At 37.3% G+C, this 27638-nt stretch overlaps 3 protein-coding genes, 1 non-coding gene and 1 pseudogene across 4 annotated transcripts; 2 read left to right on the top strand and 3 right to left on the bottom strand.

Annotated features, from left to right (window-relative positions):
* Positions 1-6076: 6076 nt before the first annotated feature.
* LOC121785203 lies at positions 6077-7377 on the top strand (annotated as a pseudogene).
* Positions 7378-8085: 708 nt separating this feature from the next.
* On the bottom strand, positions 8086-9069 carry LOC121785207. Its single transcript, XM_042183591.1, has 3 exons — positions 8763-9069; positions 8623-8676; positions 8086-8343 (listed from the first exon to the last, which is right to left on the bottom strand). The coding sequence occupies exons 1-3, from the start codon at positions 9024-9026 to the stop codon at positions 8326-8328; spliced, it is 336 nt and encodes a 111-aa protein (XP_042039525.1). The 5' UTR covers positions 9027-9069; the 3' UTR covers positions 8086-8325.
* Positions 9070-11053: 1984 nt separating this feature from the next.
* Positions 11054-11126, bottom strand: TRNAE-CUC. The gene has a single exon. It is a non-coding gene; the product is annotated as a tRNA-Glu (tRNA).
* Positions 11127-12826: 1700 nt separating this feature from the next.
* LOC121785199 (guanine nucleotide-binding protein-like NSN1) lies at positions 12827-16046 on the bottom strand. The gene is made up of 9 exons (XM_042183582.1): positions 15942-16046; positions 15627-15856; positions 15383-15467; positions 15117-15290; positions 14610-14827; positions 14250-14514; positions 13984-14163; positions 13380-13591; positions 12827-13294 (listed from the first exon to the last, which is right to left on the bottom strand). Exons 1-9 carry the CDS (start codon positions 15958-15960, stop codon positions 12962-12964), a joined length of 1716 nt encoding a protein of 571 aa, XP_042039516.1. The 5' UTR covers positions 15961-16046; the 3' UTR covers positions 12827-12961.
* Positions 16047-22351: 6305 nt separating this feature from the next.
* LOC121785201 (equilibrative nucleotide transporter 3-like) lies at positions 22352-24453 on the top strand. The gene is made up of 9 exons (XM_042183584.1): positions 22352-22395; positions 22564-22617; positions 22702-22806; positions 22975-23130; positions 23202-23451; positions 23535-23710; positions 23783-23925; positions 24001-24256; positions 24343-24453. The coding sequence occupies exons 2-9, from the start codon at positions 22576-22578 to the stop codon at positions 24451-24453; spliced, it is 1239 nt and encodes a 412-aa protein (XP_042039518.1). The 5' UTR covers positions 22352-22395; positions 22564-22575.
* The last annotated feature ends 3185 nt before the right edge of the window (positions 24454-27638 follow it).

Below are 27638 nucleotides of genomic sequence, written 5' to 3'. Positions count from 1 at the left end.
AGTTAAGTAAATGAAAAATAAAGTAATAAATTAAAAAGGTGTAAAGATGAAAAGAGAATAAAATAAGAGAAGGTAAAGTAAGTAAGATGAAATATATTGATTTTTACTAAAAAGAGAAATGACTCTATTATTATGGAACGTATCAAAATAGCAAAATGACTCAACTGATATGAAACAGAGAGAATATAAAAGAAAGTGACTTAGAAAAAATTAGTGAAATAAATTCCACTACATATAATTTTTTAATCAAAAACGCTGTTTGTGGGCGGGGTTAGATAGACCTCAACCTTAGTGGAATAAATTCCACTTCGTATACTTGATTTTATGAGAATTGTTCTACTGGGCGACTCAGAACAGTCAGCGACATCTTTTTCCCCCCAGATCTTATTCTCTCTCCTTCTCCTTTATTTTTTCTTAAATTGAAATTTTTAAACACGTGACATTTCAAACTTTGGATTTCTTGCTTACCCAGCCAGCGATTCAATCTCCAGTCTCCTTGATGTATTCTCCAAATTAAAATTTCACAACACAATCAATTTTTAATTTCTTGCTCCTTCTAGAATCACGAGTGTGAGATGTAAAAGAACTACATCAAATTTCTTATTTCCACTTTCTTATTTCTCCTAAATTTGCAGAAATCTCGAAATTGCAAGCACGAGATGAAACCCACAACAAATTTCTTATTTGCGCTCGCGTACTGTCATTGATGTCGATGCAGTTAAAAAAATCATTCTCATACGTTCACATTTTTTGTTTTCCAATCTTGATACCAATTCAAATATTTTTTATCAACCAAAAACTATAAGATGTAAATTATCTTATTTCCACTGACCCGTTTATCAATTTTCCTCGACGCTCACTGGGCGCTCATTCTGAGCAAGCCAGGACAATTCTCTAGATTTTATAATATAGAGTGAACTGCATAAAATAATCCTCACCTTTTCAAAAGTTTCACTCCAGACCTCTGACTAAAATAAATATCGCCACAAGCCTCTGACCTTTAACATAATCACAAATCAGGTTTTTTCGGACTAAAAGACCCTTCAGCCCTAAAAGGGCATTATGGGCATATCACACGGACTTCTGCAATGGCGGCCTGCGACCTGACGCGATTTGACGGCTGTGCGTCAGCCGTCAATCATGATGACTATGCGTCAGCATACGTGCCACGTATACCAGACTTCATTTGTGATTTAACAAATACATTTCAAAAATTTCACTTTATGGCTGTGTCTCATCTTCTTTTTTATTTATAACACTGTATTTTAATTAATTAAAATACATTTAGTTTATAATTAAAACAACATACTCCTAGAAAATATGGTCAATACATATAAGAATCATCCAATGTAGTTTTTGAAGTTGCATTTTTAAATGGAGGGATGTGCACTACATACAGATATGCTTCATTGCTACTTAAAATCGAGAGCCTAAAATAAAAACAAATTTTATCAAATAATTCAAACTTTTTCTGAAGTCGAATCTACAAATTATTTAAGTTGTACACGACTTATATTTTAGCATGGGAGAATACATAAGACGTAAAAGTTATGCACAAAATAAAAAAAATAATTAATAAAATAGAAAAAGTATATAGTGAGAATTAAAAAAGCCAGTCATTATCAAATGGTATTAATGTACTAAGGTTTGTGTTTTTTAAGTGGAAATGTTTGAAATTTAACATTATAAAGATAAATCTTCCAGTTTGTTTTTTAGTCATGAACAATTAATTGATTTGACAACTTCGCGAACATTACATATTACAGTGAGTTAGATTAATTAATTCTAGTACTCCACTATTCAATATTGTATGAGTGTTGTTTGCTAAAATTTGCTTATATAATTATCAAGCATTGAGTTGTTTCCAATGATAGCACTCTTTAATTTGAAGATATGATATAGTGTATGTTTTTAATTGGAATTATATAAGTTGGGTCTAAACCGAATTAATACTATATCGCAGATTTGATACAAAGATAATTAAGGTCGGCACATGTAATGTCTTTTTATAATTTTTATTACAAGACAAAATACAGTCTTAACAAATTTTTATGGTATTTTTTATGGTATTTGTGAAAACAATTAAATCAACTCAAACGATCAAATTTGATTTGACAAAAGCGCAGCCATGTGCAGAGCTTGTCTGCAAGAATGCAGCCATGTGCATAGTAAAAATGACTGAAATGACCTTCAAGGCATAAGGGCCTTTTAGTCCGAAAAATGGCTACAAATATCTCATTTGTGATTATGGTTTAGGTCAGAGGCATGTGGCGATATTTTTTTTAGTCAGAGGTCTGGAGTGAAACTTTTGAAAAGGTCAGGGTTATTTTATGCAGTTCACTCTATAATATAATAGGAGTAAAATGATATACTGAAATATATCAGGGTCACTATATGCGATAGCAATTGCGTCCTAATTTTTAATGACATATTAGTAAAATAAGAGAGAGAGGTGAAAAAATAGATAAAGCGGGAGATTGGACAGTGAAAAAGTAAGAGATGGGAGAAAAAGTAACAATGAGAAAGGAAAAAAAATGGGTGAAGTGCATGGACATTAAGGAGGAGGGCGGCCCTTGGGAGCCCGTCTGACTTGATTCACCTCGGTCCCTCCTCCCTCTAGCCGTCTTCGCCGCTTTGGTCCCTTGCGGCCGACGGCGCCCACAGTAGGACCCCCTGCATCGTCTGTCGTGCCCTCAACCTCCTGCGAGGCAACCTCTTGTGCGGTGCTGCTGAACCGACCCCACTAGACGAGTATTGGCCACCCGCCGTGTGTTTCGTGCGCTTCAAGGTCGAACCCGTGCTGGACTGGACACCTCCGGCCACCTTGCCTCGTCTTTGAAGACCTACCAAACATCAACATGTTTGTATTCTTCGCCGGTGTCGTCGAAATAGACTCGCAAAGCCGATCTCAGAATGTCGGCTCACGTGGCAACGCTTTGGAAATGAGTCGTTTCAGTCTTGTAGATGCCGCAGAATTTTTTGACCTCTCTGTCGATTCGGTCAAAGTGAGCGCAGAGCATCTTCAATGTGCGGTGGCGGGACCCCTTCAGCTTAATCTCGTTATAGGCATCGGTGACCTTTTCCCAGAAGTACTTCCAGGTTTGTTGATTCCCGACGATGGGATCGTACGAGACGCTGATCCAGGCGTTGTACACAGCCATTGTGTCCTTGCGGCTGTACGGATGTCAGTCTACATCCTCCTCCTCCTCGGCCGCCTCTGCCTCTTCCTCCACGAGGTCGAATGCCCTGGAGCTTCCACCACCTCGTCCTTCTTCCTCAGTGGGTTCATCCGGATAATCCTCCCTAATTTGGGATAATCCCTGCGAATACCGCAAGGCGGAGGGACGAGCATATGCATCCACATCAAAATGAGGTGGTTGGTACCCCGCCGGCGTCGACGAGCCTTGGGTGCCCGGCATCAACGAACCGGAACCCGAACCACCCAATACATTGTACATGTCCCCAATCGCCAAACGCGTTGATGTCAAACCCGCCGGAGCCGCCACCGCCAGAGTTTCCGTCGCTGAACATTTTGTGATGAAAATTGGAGATGTTAGATGAAAATTGGAGAGGAAATGGAGTGATTTAGGAAGAATAGATGTGTGTTTGTGTGGGTAATGATGATGAAATATGAATATTTATAGAGTAAAAAATATATTAAAAAAAAGAAAAAAGGTCAAAAAATGGTAATATTACCGTTTGATTTTTTATTTTTTATATTAAATTTGAATTTAAAAAAATGATTTATTGCGTCAGCGTGACGAAACCCACTCGTGGGCCGGCGAGTGGGCGTCACGCGTGGCGCTAGCGCGCGTCACGTTGCGTGGGAGCGTGGCGAGACGGCTCGCCATCCGTCTCGGTGGGACGGGCGTCTCGGCGGGATGGTGATGAGACGGGACGCTGCAACGCGTCCGCGTCCGTCTCGTATCGGAGGGACGAGTTAAGAGCATCCACAATGGCGGCGTCAGCGTAGGCACGCCGATTTTTCGCTGACGCCGAACCATTGCAGCTCGCGTCAGCGAAATCGGCGTCAAAATCAGCGTGCCTACTGCCTACGCCGATTCTTGGTCTGACGCCGATTCTCACGGCGCCATTGTAGGCCCCGAATCGGCGACAGACCGGCGGAAACATTTAAATTCTTTTTAAAAAAATTTCGAAACACTATATATACGCGATTTTGACGTCATTCTCATTCGCACCACTTGTATAAACGAGTACTCTCTATATCTTAATTTCTGTACTAAAAAAACAACGAGAAATGGAGAACAACTACGACGGTACTCCAGTGACGTCCGGGTCTCCGACTCTCGTGGGAGGTGGTTGGCCTCAGATACCCAGGTACTACAACATGTACCCGTGGCAGCAGATGATGCCACAGATGGGTGCCGGTGGAAGTGTGCCGGCTTGGCGGGGGGTACCGCCGATGCAACCCCCTATGCAGATGATGCCGGTGTGGGCACCCGGGATGCAGCCACCGGCGCAGCAGATGATGCCACTGCCGCAGCAGAGATGCCACCGCCGCAGGGAACGCCCGTGGGGGAAAACGTCTATCGGCCGACTTTTGATTTTTCCACCGGTTCTTCCCACACATCAACCCCAACGGATGCACAGTACACGCCGTTTGAGACCTTCTCCTTAGAGGAGTTGGGTTTTGATATGAACGCGGTTCCGGAAACCCCCATTCCAAGCCGTGGAGTAGGGTGGGGTCGGGGCGCCCCTACGAAGAAGGGCAAGGCCAAGAAGGTCGGCGAGTCGTCGCAGCCTATTGAGGATAGCGGGGTCAGGAGGAAGTGGACGGACTCGGAGAACGTTGCGCTGGCCAAGGCGTGGGTGAGTGTCTGAGATGATCCTCTCGTTTCGAACAACCAGAGGATCGTCAACTTGTGGGTCAAGATAGCCGCAGCCTACATGGCATGTTGCCCTGAAGGGAGACCGCGCACCGGGGATGAGTGCCGGAAGTGCTGGGACCGAATGAGGTCTGGCCTCTCTCGATTTTCGGGTTTGTACGCCAACGCCCTCCGCATGCGGACCAGTGGCCAAACAGAGGAGGACTGCAAGAGGATTGCCGAGAGAGCGCACCCGGATCCCGTGCATAAGTACTACGAGTTCTCCTACTGGACCTCCTACCTTGTGCTCAGCGAGTCGGAGAAATTCCGGGCAGGTGTCGAGACTGGCTGGCCGAAGAAGCAGAGGCTGAACTATACCGGTGAGTATAGCGGCAGCAGCGGTGGTTCCCACGACCTCCCCGAGACGGCCCAGGATCTCCCAACCCCTCGTTCGTTCGGTCGCCACCTAGCCCGGTTGGCCAAAGGCAGGCGCAACGGGAAGCGTGGGGGGCACCCCAAGTTCCCAGGAGGTCGAGTCGGCATCCCGCATCGGCAGGTCCATTGACGAGCTCAAATTCTTCACGCGTCAACAAACGCGCGCTCAAATGGTGAAGACCTTAGCCAACTTCCGGACGGCTACGGACCCCGATGAGAAGTCTTATCTTCGCGTATTGCTCCAGAGCTTGCGTGAAGAATTGGAGGGGTTTCAGAGGGATATCGGCGGGAGTAGCGGCGGCGTTGGGGGCGGCGGTGGCGACGGCGGAGGCGAGGACTGCGACGAGGAGTGATGTTTTATGTAATTTTTTTTTATTTTTAATTTTTGTACTTTTTTTAAATTAATGTACTTTTTAAAAACTTTTGTACTGCTTTAAAATTTTAATATTATTATGTATTTTTCCCGTATTTGTCTCGTAAATTAAATTCTGTATATTGCTACGTTTGTAAATTAAATTATATAATTGTTATTAGTGATGTGGATATGCTATGGGAAGGCTATGTGAGAGCTATTGCATGTCCAGTTGCATGTCCAGATGATGTGGCAGGAGGATTTTAGTGCTGATGATATGGCAGTGGAAAGACTATGTTAGGACTATTGTATATATATTGTGGATGCTCTAAGAGGCACCCGCTTGATGCGTTGTTGCTGGTGCTCTTAGGCTCATTCTTCGGGAGTTTCTTCCGACATCAATTTCCCCAAATTGAAAGTTGACCCCATTCATCAAATCTCGAAATTTCTTAAATCGGTCGATATGCCTCAGAGACACTCAAAGAAAACAACGATTTAGCATTCTTCACGTACGATGAGAAGCGGAAGCTTGGTTATGGCACGCAGAGTGAGAGATTGGGAAGAGATTCCATCAAACCCTTCGACGCTTGTTCACTCTGCTTGAAGCCCTTTATTGACCCCCCCCCCCCCCCCCCCCCTCTCCTGCTATAAAGGCCATATTTTCTGCAAAGAGTGCATTTTGGAATGCCTTTTAGCCCAGAAGAAAGATATCCACAGGTGATCTTCATCTCCTATGTTTATGGATTTCATTTTTGTTTTAAATGCTAACTGTTGTTGATTTGTGTTCATGCTGTTGGATTCACATTTAATTAGTGTGATAGTGTTTGTTTTCTGAGCATTGTGTTGAATTCTTAGTAAAGTTAGGTTGTTAATTTGTGTTCATGTTGTTAGATTCACATTGAATTAGTGTGATTTTGTTTGTTTTCTGAGCATTGTGTTGAATTCTTAGTGAAGTTAGGTTATTGGAATTCAAAGCCTATTTGGGGAAACTGTGATGTTTAAGAAATCTGTTTTCAAGTGCAGAAAGTCAGCAGGCCATGCTGCTCAACAGAAACAGGAAAAAGAAGATGAAGACAAGCTTATGCTGCAAAAAGCTAGAGAGCTCGATGCGTTTGATCAGCAGAACCACGGGGCGATACCACAGTTCAACGATAAGAACTACAGTCGAGACAAAAACCAACAGTGTGAAGACGACCTCATACCAAGAGGAAGCACTCCCTCCGTACAATGAAGGCTTTTTGGCTACCTTCTGCAACGCCCGAAGCTCCTAATAAAGTGCACGCTCCGTCAACAGACACGAAAATCTTCCCCGTAGTTTTCACAGAAGACGCTACTTTACAAAACTTATATATATTCCCTAGTTGCAAGGTCACGCTGACAAATACACTCGCGCTCGTGGCCTTGAGTTCTTGCGGGCACGTCTTCTGCAAGAAGTGCGCTGACAAGTTTGTCGCTGTCAATAAGGTCTGTCTAGCCTGCGACAAGCCTTGCAAAGAGAGGCATCTTGTGAGTCTTGCCAAGGGTGGAACTGGTTTGGCAGACCATCTTGAAGCTAAAGACTTTAAACATTTAGGTAGCGGTTCAGGCCTCGGGCTCGTTAGACCAGCAACCAAGACTTGATCTGGGGGTAGTTGGAGGTGTTTTATGTATCATATATTTTGCAAGAGAAAGGTTTCAGATTGTATCAGAAATTCAGAGTTTCTAATTCGAGTGTTTACCATTTTTAACAATGATGGATTTGTCTCAAGTAAATTGTTTTCACCACTGCATATTAGCAAATCATATTGAAATACTTCAATTTCTTAGTAGTGAAATTCTTATTCCTAGAATTGACAAATAATACTACAAATTTGTGAATACATAAAAATATTAACACAATTAGTGAGTGAATCTTAATGTCCCCTAAACTTTGTTTAATTTTTTTCATTTTTACTACCCAGTCACAACTTACAATTCATGAAAATGCAAGTAGTTGAGAGGTCATAGTTGGTACCAAAAATATTTAAAATAATCACAACTTGACAAGAAATGGCAAACTGAAGCAGCAACAATCACAACTTGGTTTCCCCAATTTCAATATGAATCCTGCATACAAGTCTTCTAGCATTACTATTTACAAGCTCTAGCAATTCCAAATCTGTCAACTTGAGAAGGTTTTGGTTAATTCAATCTATTCATACTACTACATTTCGAGCAGGTAAGCTAAACGATTTTTTACACGAGCCAAAACGAAGAAGAATACAGCATAGCAAAACAAGCTGCATCATCTCTGAGTAATGCAAGTTGTTATATTAGTAAAACTCTATTTCCCATTGTTTCTCACAACATGGAGACAGCAACCACTAAGCCATTCTCTTTGACAAATATATGTTAAAGAGTCTCAACATGACAAGAAAGTTGCAGACATAACAGCTGCAATCATAAAGCATATTCATTCTCTCAAAGAAACAAATTGTAAAAATCATCACTGAACAAGGACTAGTAAGTAGAGGAAAAGATACTTGCGCGAGAAAGCATACAAACGTATATTACGAACACGTTAAGATGAGAGCCGAGTGCCAATACGGTCTAACAAAAATGTCTCAATCTTAGACATCATAAGAACTCTTAAACCCTTAATTCTGGATAAGGCCCAAAATAAGCCACTGAAGATTAGAAATTAAGTATGTACAGTATAAATTCACCATCCCTGTCATCCTTGTTTATCAAGTATCAACACCGGATCTTCCTCTGCACATCAGATTGTCAAACTGTCAGCCGAAATCCACGATAATCGATGCAATAACAAACACGAATGAAGACGCAAGTTCCTTGTGCCAATATCCACTTTACAGGGATGCATCATTAATAGTCAAGACGCAACGAGTGCAACCACAATGCCCTAATTCCTATTGGAGATATTTCCAAGACATGTGCATGCAGAAGATGTTGGGTTACAAAGCATGTTGCAGTCGCAGAAAAAGTTGAAGAAACATGCACAAAAAGAAACAAAGGAAAAGCAGGGCATACCAATAGATAAGAGTCGGGTGAAACTCCAACCAAAGACAATCCAGGAAATACACGCTGTTTTAAACACATTCAACAAATCAAATTCTACTATCAAAATCAGAAATCAGAGACATACATATATATACATACATTAGACATACATCGAGTTGTTTCTTGAGATTGTTAGGCCACTTTTTGGGACGGCGGGAAGGCTTGGCCGCTGTGAAAGCGTAGAGATCCTCCTCGATTTCTTCCCTCAACAGCGAAATCCATAGCTTCCTTTTCGAACTCGAGTTGCCATCATGGCCTGTTTGCCTTTCCGACCGCAGCATCCACGGCTTCTTCGCCTCCCCATTCTCCTCCTCCTCCTCCGCTGCTTGCTCATCATCACCGGAATCCAAGTTGTGCAATGCTTGCGATTTCATCGGAACGGAACAACAAAATAACCCTTTTTTCTTCTTTCAAATTCTTGTTTCGAAGGTGTATGCGAAGCAATGAAAAACAGAGGATGATGAAGAATTTAAGAGGGTACGTGTGTGAAACGGCGCTTATATCAATCGGGCCGATACAACGGGTTTCGGATCAACTCTATTTGGGTTAATCCGAGCTAATTGAATTGTGATTTTATCTTATATGAAACTTACAACCCTATCATAAACGTTCGGATTTCGGTCTTGCGTAACATAGTATTAATATATAACGATGAAAATTAGTTATATTTATAGAATGTAAAATTATGACAATTTTGAAATATATACTTAAACAAACATGATTCTTTAAAATTTATATAACTAAAATAAAACACAATACTAATATTTTGAAAAAATTTAAAACATATTTTGAAATTTAAATGTATTTGTCTGTTACTCTCTATACTAAGGTTGAACTCATTCTCCACTAACAATTCTTTGTTTACTTTTTTTTCTTTCTATCTCTCTTACTTTACATATTATACATTAAAACTCGTGCCCAACAAAAGTCTATATTCTTATGAGACGTATGGATAGTAATAGAAATCTAATATATATGTGTATTAAATATAATATAACAGATTAATATTATGTACAGCTACTTATATTATGAAAATCATAAATAAAAATATAAAGAGGGAACATCATTTTAGGTCCACGAACTTTGCCAAAGTATCATTTTAGGTCCGTGAACTTTGAAAATATCATTTTAGGTCTGTGAACTTTGAATTAGTATCATTTGAGGTACTTTTTACTATTTTCAAATTTTTTTGGACGAAAATACCCTCAATACCTTAAAGTGTATATATTTTTAATAAATTTATCATATACTCATATTTTTTTATAAATATCTTTACAATATATTTTTGACAAATTTTCTAAATATAATTTGACCTTAAATATTATCACTTAATTTTTTGACGTGCAAGTAAAATTGCTTCTTCAATTTTTTATATTAATTTTTTTAAAAATTGAATAAAGAACTTTTCTTTAATAATAAAAAATTGAATAAAGATCTTTTCTTGCATGTCACAAAATTAAATGATAATATTGAAGGTAAAATTATATTTAGAAAATTTGTCAAAAATATATTGTAAAGATATTTATAAAAAGATCTTTCTTCAATTTTTTATTATTAAATAAAAGTTTTTTATTCAATTTAAAAAAATTAATATAAAAAATTGAAGAAGAAATTTTACTTGCATGTCACAAAATTAAGTGATAATATTTAAGGTCAAATTATATTTAGAAAATTTGTCAAAAATATATTGTAAAGATATTTATAAAAAATATGAGAATATGATAAATTTATTAAAAATATATACACTTTAAGGTATTGAGGGTATTTTCGTCCAAAAAAACTTGGAAATAGTAAAAAGTACCTCAAATGATACTAACTCAAAGTTCACGGACCTAAAATGATATTTTCAGAGTTCGTGGACCTAAAATGATACTTTGGCAAAGTTCGTGGACCTAAAATGATGTTCCCTCAAATATAAAATAGTCCCCCGGTCTCACTCTAAGTGACACATTTTTCTTTTTTGGGATGTCACGCTCTAAATATAGAAACATCATTCTCTCTACTTTTTCCCTCTTTATTATTTTATTATCTTCACTTTACACACAAAACAATACTACATAAAATCTCGTGCCGAATTAGAAATGCTTCACTTAGAATGGGACGAAAGGAGTATTGAATTAGGTATCAAATAAGTAAGACAGAATAATAAAATATCGAATTAGTATGAAATGTAACATTAACCTATTTTGTCAATGTTAATTGATGGAAATTAGTAAGACAGAATAATAAAATATCGAATTAGTATGAAATGTAACATTAACCTATTTTGTCAATGTTAATTGATGGAAATTGTATATGCATGATATGTAGGATCATTTACGAGATTAGAAAAATATATTGCCTGAATTAATATGAAAATAGAAGAGGTTTATAAAAGAAAAGGGACTGATTAAAAATATAATTCCGTTGCCGGGACTTGAACCCGGGTCTCTCGGGTGAGAGCCGAGTATCCTAACCAACTAGACTACAACGGATTACTGATTACATTTCGTGGTATTAACTTTATGTCTTATTTAAGATTATATTAGTATTGAATTTTATATTTGGTTTGAATTTTGATTTGACTAAACTATCACAAGCTTGGAACTGAAAAATATTTAAAACTAATTAGATCCTAAATTTAAAAAAAAAATCGGAAAATATTGTAGACTAATTACACTTAGTTAATTTAAACTCAAAAATTGGCTTATATATCAATATGAATTAATGGAAAACCCTAAAATATATAGTTATTGCTTAATCTCAAAAACTCACTATTAATCGAAATTAAAACCATTTTTCTACCTGAAATCGAAAAGTTATTATACTCCATATTAACATCACTTTTACTGTAAAATAGAATTGAAATACGGATATGTAAATATTAAAATGAAAGAAATGAGCTTGACAAAGAAGATGTTGGAAATTTTGTCGTGATTAAAGAGAGTTCTTTGCCCTTTCTTATCATCGGGGCTTTTAGCCTTTCATCCAGAGGTATTGTTAATTCATCTTTATAAGTTCCAACTTTAACTTATAAATAGGTTTGAGTTTAGGATAAAACCACACAACTACAAAGCATTATTTTCTCAACAACTTTCTCGCGTAGTGCATTCAAAAGTTTGTCAACAACAATCTTTCTCAACAACAATCTTTGCATTTGCATAAAAGTTTGTATGCTCAATTCTTGGAACTCTATTAAGTTTGTCGGTGCCTAGCAGATTTGAAGTATTTCTACACGGTAGGAGGAAATTTATTTATCTGTGGCCACAAGACATCAATCTTAGAGCACTGGCAGAGGCAAAATTTCTCTTGCGAAAAGAGAGTTTGACTCAAGATATAGTTAGTTCGATTTGTTTTGTTGTAATTTTCATTCTACTTGATTTTATTTATGTTATTCGGTCGTAATAGTTAGGATACCACATGTACACGGATCAGAAAATTTTCCATACTTCCAATATCGCAAAACAAATTATTGTACTCTTCTAAGATATGATTATATTAGTTGGAGGAAATGTGAACACCAATGTTGGAACGAAGTAATAAGTAGTTGCAAAGTTTTGGACTACGGTTAGTTAACACTTTTAGATCTAGTTTTTCAAGAGTTTTGTTTATCGTGTGTCATAAGGCAAACAAGACCACTGGCAGTAGTAATGGAGATGCACGTGTTTTCAATATAACAGTAAGTAATCGAGATGCATGCATGTCTTTTCAATATAACAGTATGCTAGTGCTCAATAAAATTATGTACATATTGTGCAGATTGTTTGAACGTGTCATCAACAACAATGACGACCACTAGGTGGTCACATTGGTGTATGACAGAGAATCACAATAACAATCAATTAATTGTTTGTTGATACGGGTAGCACATGTCATGTGTTTACCGAAAAGGATAGCTTTCTCTACTCACAAGTATCTTGGAGGTAGAAAGATAAGTGTGAGAAACCTAACATCTTTTGAAGTGTGTCGTGGGTAGTGTGTTACGGAAATAATCGTCGAGAAATGTTTTAACCATCAAGATGTGTTCATGTCTCAGACATACGAAATAACTTGGCATGTAGCTGACTTATAGTAAACATATATTTTCACTAGAATTGGTTTTTGCACTTGAAGGAAACCTATTCTTGAAGGAGCTAATATATCATGAAATCAAAATTTCAGCTATAATTTCGTAGCATTTCGAATCTTCGATCGATTTTTCTTGGGTGGGTGACATTGCAACTAAAGCATGTATAAAAAATTAACGTATGTTTCTACAAAATACTAAAACATGAATACTCTCTTACAAAATGTCTTCAAAATTGTGCTTCAAATTTTGTCCCCTTTTTAGCTATTCATCACCCAAGTCTAGCCCACAAGGTAGCTCGAATCTGTTTTTCTTTAAGTGACTTTCGTCCTCGTCGCCAGTTTCCATGGCGGAGGATTCCTTCACGTAGCCTACCTTGAACTCGTACACATCGTGTTCCATTGTACTCGTCTGGTTTTCCTTTTTCCGTCTTTTCTTATCAGCTTTTCTCATCTTTGTATTTAGCATCCCTTCCTCAGCATAGAGCTTTTCATTCTGCCTCGTAGTTGCAGATTTTGTTTTTTCCTCTACAGATACATTAGTAGCATCTTCTCCAGATTCCATGCGCTGATCACCACCATCATTGCCTTGATTGTCCTGTGTATCATCATAGATTATGGTGAGCGAAACGAATGTTTTTTGTAGAAATGAAAAATCACAACCAACTTGAGAGAAAACCAACCTCAGGCATCACCATATCGAAATTCAGAGGGCATGTTGCAGCAACTTCAACAGGAATGAACTCATTCACAGATTTCAAACTGCCTATAATCGTTGATTCGCTGCCATAAACTTCATCTATGTTAAACTCCTTCCCTAGTTCACTGACTATCCTTGCTTCGGAAGGCTCATCTGCATTCCTTTTGGGAGGCATCGTATAATATGGGATTTTACCTGCAGAGGTAAAGAAAATTAAGATAAAAAATAATTGGCAGCATGGTTATGTTGAAAGAATATAATTTCGTCTAAATTATTAATAAATGTTCTGCATATATGATTCGCAGAATCACACCGATGAAATCATGTTTTTCATTTTTATCGCACTATATCACAGGAATCAGAGCTGAGAACCAAATTTAGCATAACTCCTTTCTCTTCAACATTTCTACTTAAGATGTCAAGCTCTCTTTTGAGCATAACAAAGAGCTTAGAATTCAAACATGCATGCATTTCAGTGTTCTAAATCACACGCCCTGCCCGTTGCTTAGCTTCTACATCTTTCTCTGAATATGCAGCCATGGAAATACAAGTCTTCAAATCAATTTTTAAATATAAGGGGCTTTTACCTTCATTCCAGTCGTGCAAAACGATTCTGGCAGTAACATCAATATCTACAACACCACCCTTTTTGAACTTTCCCCTTGCAATAGCAACCTTCTGAAGGAAGTCATCAACAGAATCAAAACTTGGCACTTTGTAAAGAGTTACCAATACTTGCTCCGGACAAAGCTTGAGGATTTCCTTAACTGCATATTAATTTAAAAGCTAATCATGACCAAACAACGATGTCGTACAATAAGTAACTAAGCAAGAGAGAGCAAAGTAGACCTACCAGGACCTACTGGGTCATCCAATTTTTCAATTCTTTTGCAATTTCGAAGAGCAACTGTTGCATCATTTGCTGCTGATTTAAGCATCACAACACCAGGGCAGTCCAATAACTTAACATTTTTGTCCAGATGAACCTCTTGCATAGATCTTGTCAACCCCGGAGTAGCTCCAACATTGACCACATGTGATCTTTTCAAGCTATTAATTATACTACTTTTACCAACATTAGGGAGTCCTATGATCCCCACAGTAATAGATTTCTTTATCTGCATCCAAACAAGTTATACCAGAAGAAAGTGGTTAACATGATATCACAGTACAAAACAATAGGCTGATAATCACATAAGTAAACAATACATACATCATGACTTCTTGAGTAGTTTTTCAGCAATTTAATAAGAGTTTCAGCCCCTAGACAGTCGCTTGTTTGCAGAAGATTCTTCGTCTTTCCAGCCTTTGGAGCTGATTTCCAACCAAGATTTGAATTCTGTTCTTGGGTACTGCATTTAAAAGCAACTGCAGGCAACTCCTCCCTAAGATACTTGAGCCACTTCTCTGCAGACTCCCGCGGAACAAGATCTGAAACATATAGACGCACATCCGTTCAAGTTGCATATTGAAAACTATTTCTACAAACTCCCTTTAAAAAGAAAACAAAATCTCCATGCAAGTCCAAAATCTCAACTTAAAAGGGATCAGAATGGATACTAAGAAAGTGATCAAAATCTCAACTTAAAAGGGATCAAAATCTCAACTTAAAAGTGACATAATGTACAAAATTGAATCCAATTGCTAACTGTTGTGATATAAAAAAGGATTATGATTCTAGCTACCATATTACAAACTGGAACTCACGAACGACGCATACCTATTTTATTTAGGAGGAGAACTAGATGCTTATCAGGCCCCGCGCTCAACACCATCTTTTCCATGTCAACAGAGCGAGTACCAAGGGGATCACGAGCATCAAGAACCTCCAATATGACATCAGAAGCCTCAATAACTTTCACTAACTCCTTGTAAAAAGCCTTCTCAGAATTATCTGTTCAAAAGGGGAGAAGTTAACATAAAATTTACAGAGAAAAATCCCCTAAATTTCAAACCAAGGTAAAACCAAAAAGTTGTTCAACATACCTACTTTCCTAGTAACACCACTAGGATTCTCATCTCCTCCTTCAATATCTTCATCATCCAAAACCCCCAATTTTCTTTTCTGAGCCTATTCAATCACATTATTAGACAATACATACAAATTAAACAACAAGATAGCGATAAATCAGAGAAATCTATATCCATAGGGCTAAAATAAACCCTAACAAAAATTGTATCGGCATTCGAGCTAAGCAAAAATACATAATTGAAGAAGAATATCACATACTCTATCCTTTTTATTTGCGGCGAGCTCCTCACGAGTGCGCTGGCGGCGGTCGCTGAGGGCCTTGAGCTCCTCCTCGTTGAGAGGCAATTCGTTGGCGGGATCCTTGTCGAGTTTGGGCTTTGTGTTGATTTCCAATTTCTTAGCCTCTTTGGCTTTCTTCTTCTGGTGCTCCTTCAGCTTGCGTATGATCTTGTGCTTCTTCCTCAGCGGTACCCGCTTGCTCTTGCTCTCTGTTGGCCGAATTCATCAAATCAATTCAAAATGAAGATAACGCATTTGATTATACACAGGAATTTGAGTGTGATTTTTCCTTACTTTTGTTACACTTGGCCATGACCGACGACTGGTGACTCTTCGGCGCGGCGCGGCGCGGCGGGGCGGGAGACACAGACGCAGCCCTAAATTTTCAAGAGTAGATATATCAACTTTCAAATCACACATACATAAATAGGAGTATTTAAATACTCCCTCCATCCCAAAGAATATACACTCTTTGGTTCAACCCGTGTTTTAATAAAAAATTGGTAAAAAATAAGAGATAGATACTAAGTAAAAATAATTAAAGTATTGTCGGTAGAGATTAGAAATTTTTTTCCAAAATTAGAAAATATATATTCTTGTGGAACAGGCTTAAAAGGAAAGATAGCATATTCTTGTGAAACAGAAAGAGTAGTAATTAACTTATTCTTGTGAATTAGGGGTAATTACATATACATACTCCCTCTGTCCTGCTCTAAATTAATCATGTTTTGAGATGTCCCGTCCTAAATAATACATTTCTAAAAAAGCATCACTTTTTCTACTTTTTCTCTTTGTCCTACTTTATTTTCTACACTTAACTCATGAACAACACTAATATTTTACTAATATTTCAATTTAATACTAAAAATTTTAAGTTAGCGCGGTAGTATCATACAAAAAGTTTGTTTAATGTTTCAAATTGGTGCATTCCATCTAAAATTACTAGTACTAATACCATTTTGTTTTCTTATTTTACATCCTTTTTACTAGTACTAATATCATTTTTTTTCTTATTTTGCATCCTTTTCATATGCCTTGAAAAACATGATGCTATTTCTTTAAATAATACCCCATGTATCGTAATTCGTCATATAGGCATTTTATCAAGCAACGAATTCGCATGTAATTTTCAGGTAATATTTGTAGCTTTTGGAGTGAATAGAATGAAAAATAAGAAAAAATAATGGTGTTAGTGATTCTAGATGGAATGTACTAATTTGATATACTAATCAAATTTTTTGTATGATATATATTAATTTTTAAAAAAAATTGTACTCCCTCCGTTCCACAAAAGATGTCATACTTGTGGGACGACACGAGATTTTAGGAGGTTTTGCTTTGTGTGTTAAATGGAGAGAGAAAATTTAATTTTGATATACATGTGAGAGAGAACTTTTTCTAAAAATGGAAATGTGACATCTTTTGTGGAACAAACTAAAAAGGAAAGTGTAACATCTATTATGAGACGGAGGGAGTATTAAATTCAGTAGTGAAACATTTTGTATGTATGGTGTAATTATCCTTGTGAATTATGCAAGATTTTATGCCAATTCACATATATTTGATACTAATATATTACTGCGGCGAATTTTGATACTCCCTCCGTCCGCCATTAGGAGTCCCATTTATTAGAGGGCACGAGTTTTAAAAATGTTAAGAAAAGTGAGTGGAAAAAAGTTAGTGGAATATGGATCTCACTTATATTTATTAGTTTTAAATGAAATGTGAGTGAAATGAGTTAATATATATGATAAAAGTGAACCGGGACTCATATTCATTGACAGACTAAAATAGAAAAACATGACTCTTATTCGCGGACGGAGGGAGTACCTATTTTTTAAAAATAAAGTTTGATTTATGTGGTTGTTACAAATCATTTAATTTTGAATATTTTAAATTTATGTAGTACGTATAAAACATTTCAGAATTTTAGTTATTGTCTTTCTACTATTGAATCTATACATACTATTTGTGTTCCATTTTAAGTGACACATTTTCTCTTTTGAGATTCATTCTAAATGACATATTCGTAAAATAGAAATATTACTATCTCTATTTTTTCTATTTCTTACATTATTTTTTCTACACTTAGACTCACAAAAATACTACACCAAATCTTGTATTGAATTATAAAAGTTCCAATTAGATTGATGAAGAGAGTATATAAAAGGGAATTTTAGGAGAATAAACAACACTAATTTAAATTGCATATTTACAAAGTTTACATAGAAATGGAATCTCAGGAATCCATAAACTATAATAATTTGGAATAAGACATTCACTCTTTTTTTTTGGTTTGACCATAGGTGTATTGAACCTATGTTTGGCAGAATTCGACTAATTCTGCTCAATCGAATTTGCAAATTAAGGCCAAAATTCTCCTAGCGGATTACGATTTTTGAATCTGTGACGTCAAGGTAACCACAACTTCGCTCTGCACTGCGCTACGATCCGTTGGTGATATGACATTCACTCTTCATAAGCAATTTGGCTCTCCTGCGTGATTTTTACCCCTTTTCATGCACATTAACGGAATTGTGTGCATTATCTCCATAACAGAGGAGATTTTAAGATCAATGCACAAAACGTGTCTTATCAGCTGAATAAGGAAATCGCAAATTTCGTGGACCTTCAATACCATATAGAGCTGGAGGACATGGTTCATATGGCCATAAAGATGGAGAGACAGTTAAAGAAGAGAAAAATGCAAAAAGAATTTTTCAAAAAATTCTCATTTTTCAAAGCCAGAGGAGTGGACTTCATCCTACTCCAAAAAGTATAAAAAAAAGTGCAAAAGTCATTCTACCAATATTATATCAATGTTCAGGAACATTGGTGATATTTATAAAGAATAGTGACAACGGATAATATTAGTGCAATGTCTAGAGACTAAAAATGTACTCCATTCGTTCTGCGGTAATAGAAGCATTTCTCTTATGCATAAAGATGAAGAAATACTCCCTATGTCCCCTATTAAGTGTCCTCTTAGGTTTCAGAATGAGTTTTAAGAAATGTAAATAAAAGTGGATAAATAAGTTATTGGAATATTAGTCTCACTTATATATATATTAGTTTTATAGTGGAATAAGTTAGTACTTCGTAGAATATCAGGTTTACATATCATTTATGGTAAAAGTGAAATATAACTCTTAATTGGGGATATACGAAAATGGCAAAATATGACATTAATGGGTGACAGAGGGAGTAGATGTTTAGTGTGTTAAGTGGAAATATAATAATGTAGGAAGGAAAGAGAATAAAGAAAAAAAAGGAACATGTAATATTTTCTAAATGGGAAATACCTTTACTATTGTGGAACATTTCAATATTTCAGAATGAAAAATTTGACTTAGTTGTAGGTTTAATTTGAGTAACTTAGTCTACCAAAAGTTATACTCCTAGTATAATTAAAGACAACTATTTATTATATGGAGTACTATAATTAATTTCAAAATGGCCGGAGTTTAGATACAATAAAACCTCGGCCTTAAACACCTCAAAGGGACAAATCTACCTTACCTTGATCATGACATGATTTAGTGCAATAACAACAATGCTAGCATCTTTAACCAACAACCGCTACATAAATAACAACAATGCTAGCATCTTTAACCAACAACCGCTACATATAAAAAGAGTAAATGTCAATTTCGATCCTAAACATATCACCAAACTACAAATTTGGTCCAAAACATTCACTTTTTGAAAAATATGTCCATAACAAATGAAATCTTTGTCGGAGTAGTTCTTTTTTGACGGGGGCGTCAAAAAACTAACGGTTATGCCAATGTGCAATTAGCGTTGACTGTTAGTTTTTTTATGGAACCGTCATAAAAAGGACTACTTCAGCGACATTTTCAATTGGTATAGACCCGTTTTTCAAAAGTAAATACTGTGGACCAAATTCGTATTTTGGTCATATGTTTATGATCAAAATTGACCTTTACTCTAAATTATTGAAACACAATCACATAGTACATTACTAGAAAATTTTAAAATAAAACCACAATAATTAATAACTAAGTTAAAGTTAAATTATCGTAATTTTTTGCTTTTTTTAGGACACCTTCATTTGTGTCTTCTAATTTTAAGCGTCCGCTTAGTATTAAGATCAAAGTCATAACCAATCCTAGTTGAAATTTCTTTCAAGCTGTCATTTGTGTCAGTGTGGATCTGACTCATCAGTGAAATGACTCCATCAATCTTATCCTCCGTCTTCCTTTTTCCAACAACTTTCTTCCGCACCTTTGGAGCTGCCACATTAGCAGCACGTGCCCCTGACCCTGAGCTAGCAACAGCCCCTAAACCCGAGCCAGCGCCAGTAACAGCCCCTGACCCAGAACCTGCCCCAACCCCAGCACCGGATCCTGAACCAGCCCCAGCTCCTGAGTTCGAACCAGCCCCAGCCGCAGCTCCCTCAGTAGTGGACTGGCTCTCGTCTATCATCTCTGGGAGAACACCAGGGGGGAAGGCTTCGTCGGGGAATATCTCCTCAAAGGTCATGAGATGGGATATACCAGCCTCATCGGGAATGTCAACTTTATTTCCAAAGATTTTTTTGAACTGCATCTCCTAGATCTACAACCTTCACACCCTCAGCACGATCATTACCAAATACTCCTCTTTCCAGTCTTCTACTTGAGGCCAATCCTTGTTACTCATGTACCTTGCACTTGAGTCTTTCTGCACAAAGTAATCGTCACAACTATTATAAACATATCTATCAACTACCTCTTGACAAACAATTACATTCAATCAACAGGACACATTTTCAACCTAATCAGAGATGCATTATTATGTAAACTAAACTAGCACCAACCTTAACGAATTGTGCCCATTGCTCATCGTCACATTCTATCTTGTACTGACCATCCGAATTAAAGCCAATACCACTATGATTAAGCATCATCTTGAGGGAGCCATAGTTTCGCTTCCAAGTAGTCATCTTCGAATAGATGTGGGGGTGAGGGCAGATATCAGTATTTGGGAATTCACGCTTGATCGCCTCTTTGATACGAGTTAAATACCCAGCTCGATATCCATTATCGCACCTCCATCCATTCGCTGTCAACTCCTTCAATGTTGCCATGAGGATCTCCTCCTCGCGCACGGATCAAACGCGCCTCGACCTGTCCGATTTTATGGTTTTGTTCCTACCCAACTCATTGCTACCTGCAACTCATAGTCAGCACAACAACAAAAAACATATGCCACTCATGTGATGTAATCGTACCCTCTGGTATGGGGATACCTTCATCATCACTACCTCCCATCTGTTGGGATGCCATTTTACACAAATGGAAGGCTCGTTGAAGGGGGACTAATATTGCACCAAAGAATGAATTAGGACGAAAACGAATACGGCAATGAATACAGAAGAAAACGATCTATGTATTATGTATAGCAACTATGCGATGAGCTAATTGTGAATAAGAACTTGAATCATAAATAAATCAGGAAGATCCAAACAAACTTAACGCAGATTGTGAAATAGATTATGTATAACAAGTATGCAATGAGCTAATTTCCCGATTACGCCCGCTTAAACCCCCAACAAACACAATACAATACATTAGTTGAACAAACTATCACACCAAAATGAAGGAAAGTCGACAACAATTAAATCGATGTTTCACAAATGTGTCACGATACCAAAAAGAGGAACAACCTAATTTTATATGAAACATTTAACAGCGTTTCTGCGACGAAATCGAAAGAGGCACAACCATATTTTATATGAACCTTCGGGAAGGAGGGCCGAGGGAAGGAGAACAACACAAGACGTACCTGAGTAGGTCACGACGAAACGGCGGATGGCTGTCAATCTTGCCCGACACAGTAGCTGCAATCGGCAAAGTGGAATGTTGGAGAGAAGCGCGAAATCAATAGACAGCAGGCGGGCGATTCTACTGTGCCAAAATTAGAAATAGGGTTTGCAAGGATAAAAATGTCACTACAATAATCTTAGAAGGACAAATTTGTCCATGTATTTTTGTATCAGCAGTTTCTGCAGTCCAAACCAAACATAATATAAGCTATCATGGGGTTGCTGTCGGTACAACCAAACATCAAAGTGAGATACATATCTTACTACACTATCATGTAAAATCAATGTGAGGAGACTATCTCATATAACACTGTCAGTGCAACCAAACGAGCCCTAAGAATACTTTATGAAACATTGATAATATAGTTAGAAACACGTCATTAATTATATTAAAAAATATCCTTACCAGTTTTTTCAGTGATTCTATTTATTATTTTATCTAATAATGGATTTTTAAATATGAGTAACTTTACATGATCTATTTATTTATTTATTATTGATACATACCAATGAATTTTACTAACCTATTATCAAAATAACATTCACACGTTACGAAAGGCGGTTTCCTGATTTACTTAATGGAGTTGTGAATCATTTATTATTAAAACATAGACTTATATAAAACCCTAAAACAATTGTAAATTAATGCGAAAGAAATCAATAATGTATATCTTTTATGATTATTTAAAACCTTCATGTCCAATTCTTGTTTTCCGGTGCACATGATCTGATTTTTAACGAAAAGATTTATACAGTAGATTTTTTTTCTTATCCTTTATTTGAAAACAGATTGAGCTTCACTTTGACTGTAAATCTAAAAAGATTCAATTCGACTCAAACTCTCTCCATATATATATATATATATATATCAAGCTACAATTTATTTGCTAACACAGTCAAAATCAAACGCCTTCATTAATCGTGAGATTTCTCTCTTTCATCTTCCCCTTGTGCTTTACTTATTTTAAATGAAATTTTTCTACCTTGTTAGTGAAAAGTATCCCATGTTTTATATGATACAAAACCCAATAAAAGTCTTCAATTTAATTACATGCACATTGTATTTATGATTTATCTCTGTTCTTATAGAGTGGAGCCATCATGACTAACCATACCGATGTCTCAGTTCCCACTAAGATTGAGGTTTGCCTAAATTCTGTCAATTGTTTGTGTTGTTGTTACATTCTTGTTTTTGTCTTGATCATAATTATATGTGATTAAATTTAGGGGAGACTTAAGGCCATTATCATATGTTGGTTTTTCGGCTTAGGCAATCTCGTCGCGTGGAATAGCATGCTAACTATCTCCGATTATTACTATCAAGTCTTCCCGGTAACTGTTTTATACGTTTTATAGTTTTTGCTATGTTTTGTTGAGCCTGTCGGCTTGCAAACAAATTTTGTGCAGGCATGTCCCAAAGCGAACAGTATCAAACTGATGTGCAGTCGACAACATTGTATAATGTGATAAAATGAAGTCCTATGTTTGTTTGCTTTGCAGAAGTACCATCCATCAAGGGTACTTACCCTAGTGTATCAACCCTTTGCATTTGGAACTATGATGTTACTAGCTTACTACGAAGCCAAGATCAATACAAGGAGACGAATCTTGTTCGGATACATCCTCTTCTCTTTATGCACACTCGCACTTGTACTCGTGAGTTGACCGATCACATCTCGTTTGTTTTCACAACCGCGCACCCTTTTTAATCCCCTACTCTGTTGCAGCTGGATGTGGGAACATCAGGGAAAGGAGGGGCTGCAAATTACGTCGGTATCTGTCTTCTCGTTGCTGGTTTTGGACTAGCAGATGCTTTCACCCAAGGAGGGATTGTTGGAGACTTATCCTTCATGGATCCTACCTTCCTGCAGTCCTTCTTTGCTGGTTTGGCTGCATCCGGAGCCCTCACTTCCGGCTTGAGGCTCATTACAAAGTGGGCTTTTGACAAAACTGATGACGGCCTTCGCAAGGGTGTTAGTGAGTCACTCTCACTCACTCATGTTATAATACATAGCAAGGTTTACTTTAACAAAATGACATTTTCTTCTGTGTTTTTCCAGTTCTGTTCCTGTCCATTTCAACCTTGTTAGAGTTCAGTTCTGTATTCCTATATGCATTCGTCTTTGGTAGAATACCAATTGTCAAGCACTACCGCAAGAAGGCAGCCTCGGAGGGCTCCAAAACCGTTGCATCAGATCTTGCTGATGCCGGGATCCATACCACAGATGATCAAGTTGTAAGTATTTGTATTATGACAAGTCCATTTCATATTTGAGTTTACAACATTACTTACATTTTAGTATTTTAGGATAGTGAAAGGTTAAGCAACAAGGCATTGATTTGGGAGAATCGTGATCTTGGCTTTGACCTTTGGTTGATCTATGCAATCACATTATCAATTTTTCCCGGTTTCTTATGCGAAAACACCGGCCAACACAGGCTAGGATCTTGGTGAGTTAGCGTATATAGTAATCACTCTTTCTCTAGCAAATAAACATGAAATTGAGTTGTCTTTGTGCTTCGTAGGTATGCAGTTGTGCTCATGGCACTCTACAACTTTTGGGATCTCGTCGGAAGGTATGTTCCTCTCATTGACTGCATCCGATTGAAGTCGCGAAAGGGTCTCATGGTCGCGTGTTTGTCTCGTTTGGCACTCATTCCGTGCTTCTACTTCACGGCCAAGTATGGAGACCAAGGGTGGATGATCATGCTGGTGTCGTTTCTAGGGCTGACAAACGGCTATCTCACGGTATGTGCCTTAGTCGCGCCTAAGGTGTATAAGGTGAGTTTCACAAATTGCTTTTGTCGAACACTTGGTAGCAAGCGTGACCGTCTTGGGTAATGTGGATGAGCTATTTTTGTATGTAGGCACCGGAGCAGAATGCGTTGGGCAATCTGTTGGTTGTGTTTCTCATCGGCGGTATATTTTCGGGCGTTGTTCTCGACTGGTTGTGGTTGATCAACCATGGGTCATTTTGAGAAACGACATCGTTTTGGTTATTAATGATCTTCCCATAAATTAAATGACAATCTTGTAAATTTCTCCAAAACTCCCCTTTTATATATTCTATTGATTTACAGCAGGTTTTTTTTTCAAACCATTTGGAAGTTGGAACAATACGAAATAAGACTGCAATTAAACATCTATTGTAATTAAATTGAGTAATTAAAAAAAGTAAGCACTGTAAATAAATTGACAATGAAAAGGGCTGTAGTGATTGACTCCAAACGCTGCCGTTTAATTGGCACAGCAGGGATCCTCCCCTTGCATCATATTTCACACTAAAATCACTTTATACAAATGTGCCCATTTCATATGCTTAACAGAACATACGCATACATATATGATAAGTCGTATTCTAGGCCTTGGTTACGGGTCAGTATGATGTGCTTAATTGATTATATTTGCAAAACAGTTGTTTAAAGTGTGCAGATTAAGCATTCTAGCCAGTAGGGAAGTTTCGGAATGTTCAGGTGAAGGAGGCGCCAGCATGATCTCATACTGATCAGTATTCGTGCTAAAACGGCTTGAGATGGAGAAGACGGATAGCTGGGACGGATTACCCACAATTAAGGGCAAAGAAGTCAAATTGCAACGAGGATTTACCCTAAAATCAAGGGTAGCCTCCCTATAAAAGGAAGCCAAATTGGAGAGAGACAGATACATATAGACAATTTCACTCATTCACCACCATCTTTAGGTAGAAAGTTTTCTCGGTAGTTTCAGTCTTTCAGCCGTGTCCCGCTTCTTGCCTCGCCGTAGCCATGATCACTTGACGTTCAGATGTTCCCAGAATTCCAGTCATCGTCCATTCCAGCCAGCAAGATCGTAGTTTAGAGTCTCATCGCCCGGAGTGGCAAAACACTTTTACATTGCTTTCGTAGTTTTAAATTTCTCGCTTTTCTTACGTTGGATCTTGTTTGCCTTTGGATATTTTCTGCTTTTGAAGTACTTTGTTGAAGATCCGAACGTGTTTATGCTATGAAGTTGATTTCCGTTTCGTTTATTGTGGTGTTTCTTAATTCCCTTGCCTAGTTAGCTTAGATCTAAAGTTTCTCGGTGTTTAAAGTGCTGAATCTCTCAATTCCGTTTACGTAACTAATTTCTTTAGGATAGATAAACAAGTACTGTTTGATCGGAAAGTAGATCGTTGCATGCAAAGCTTAGTTTTAATTTCTGAATCGTTCTTTCATGTTGACCAGTATGCAGAAGTCCAGTTTCAATGTTTGATTTCAGGTTTGATTTCTTAGTTTTGGATCTGTGTTTGTGAGTTGTCAATCTGAGTTTTCCGTGTTGAATCTGGAATTGTTATCTGAATTTTGGAAGTGTTTGTTGAAGAAGATGATGTCTATTTCAATTGGAGGGGACCACTTACTTTTCGAGATGCTTTTGCTTTTGTCCTTCACTTTTAGTTAAGCCCTGTCAGCCTAGTCATCAAACTTCCACTACACTCTGAATATTCTGTTTAGCCCAAAATAGAAACCCGTACCTTCCAAATATTTTCTGTTACAAAATTGTCTCCCCATTCCACGTACACAGTTACATTCCAAATGTTTTCCTTACCGTCTGACCAGTAGAACACCTCCTTTAAGTTCCAGCCTAGGTAGAAACTCAACCCAAGCGTGGTAGCTAACCAAATCTTCCAATTGTCACCGCGGTAGTTTAAGAACGCACCATCTCTGTGGGATTCGACCCTTACCACCACTATACTGATCAGTAGAAGTGGGTTGAGGAATCTTTGAAACCAAGGTCTAGGTTAGTTAGGATCTCCATCCTGATCAGTAGGATATATCCTTGCTTGAACGACACCTACGCACCTAGGTCCTTTCAACATACATATACACATTAGGGGTGAGCAAAAAATTCGAAAACCGAATAACCGAAAAACTAAATTATATTTAATTTTATATATATGTATATGAACGGATTTGTGTTAAAACGACAACATCTCTTAAAATGACACCATACCACCAATCCTAGCCAATCATTTATACACATGGACGAATAATCAGCTGCCATGTGGCAGTCATAAAAAACGCTCAAGGGTAAATTTTCTCGGTCTGCAATATACAATACGCTAGACTGCAATCTATAGATTGCAGTGTAGCGTTTATACTATTGCAGTGTAGCGTTTATAATATTGCAGGCTACGTGGTGTCATAGTGTCACTTTAAGAGGTGTTGTCATTTTAACGTACCCCTATAGGAACGTGATCAAATGCAAACTCTAAATATTGTACAAACTTCAAACTATGATCTGGATCGTTAGAAAATGTCAACAGATGACAAAATAGTAGCAACAGAAATGTCAACACAACGGTTGATGTTGTGTTGATATTGTGTTGACATTGTGTAAACATTTTCTGTTGCTGCTATTTTGTTATCTGTTGATATTTTTTAATGGTACAATACATATATATATATATATAGGGGTGCATTATAATGATAACCCCAATTTCCGTAATAACCCTATAACTAAATCTGGACCACACATTTTTAAAATCACGTGGTCTAGATTCAATATTATAAATGCGGGGGTAAATATGTCATTTCGCTCATGATAAAATTTACGTATCCAAATTTCGCTCATTTAGTTTCTGAATTTCGCTCATTTTATCATTTTATCAGCCAGTCAAAAGTATCATTTTATCAACTCAGAGTATCATTCTATCCGGCAAAACTATCATTCTATGCAATAAACCTAACATATATCATTTTATCATTTTATCAGTCAGTCAAAAGTATCATTTTATCAACTCAGAGTATCATTCTATCCGGCAAAACTATCATTCTATGCAATAAACCTAATATAATCGGCACAATACATAATATACAAACCTACAAAGCAGTAAACGTATCATTTTATCAACTCAGAGTATCATTTTTATAAGGTTACTTTATCCGCTTAGATTATCATTTTATCAGGTAAAAGTATCATTTTATTAAACAAAAATGTCATTTTATACACCAAAAATACCTATCATTCTATCGGCTGAAAGTATCATTCTACCCGGCAAAACTATCATTCTATCGGCTGAAAGTATCATTCTATCCGGCAAAACTATCATTTTATGCAGTAAACCTAACATTTATACGCTAAAAGTATCATTTTATCAACTCAGAGTATCATTCTATCCGGCAAAACTATCATTCTATGCAATAAA

This window comes from Salvia splendens, chromosome 21 (genome assembly GCF_004379255.2).
Source record: "Salvia splendens isolate huo1 chromosome 21, SspV2, whole genome shotgun sequence".
Taxonomy (NCBI): domain Eukaryota; kingdom Viridiplantae; phylum Streptophyta; class Magnoliopsida; order Lamiales; family Lamiaceae; genus Salvia; species Salvia splendens.
This window is presented reverse-complemented; position numbering and strand designations above follow the sequence as displayed.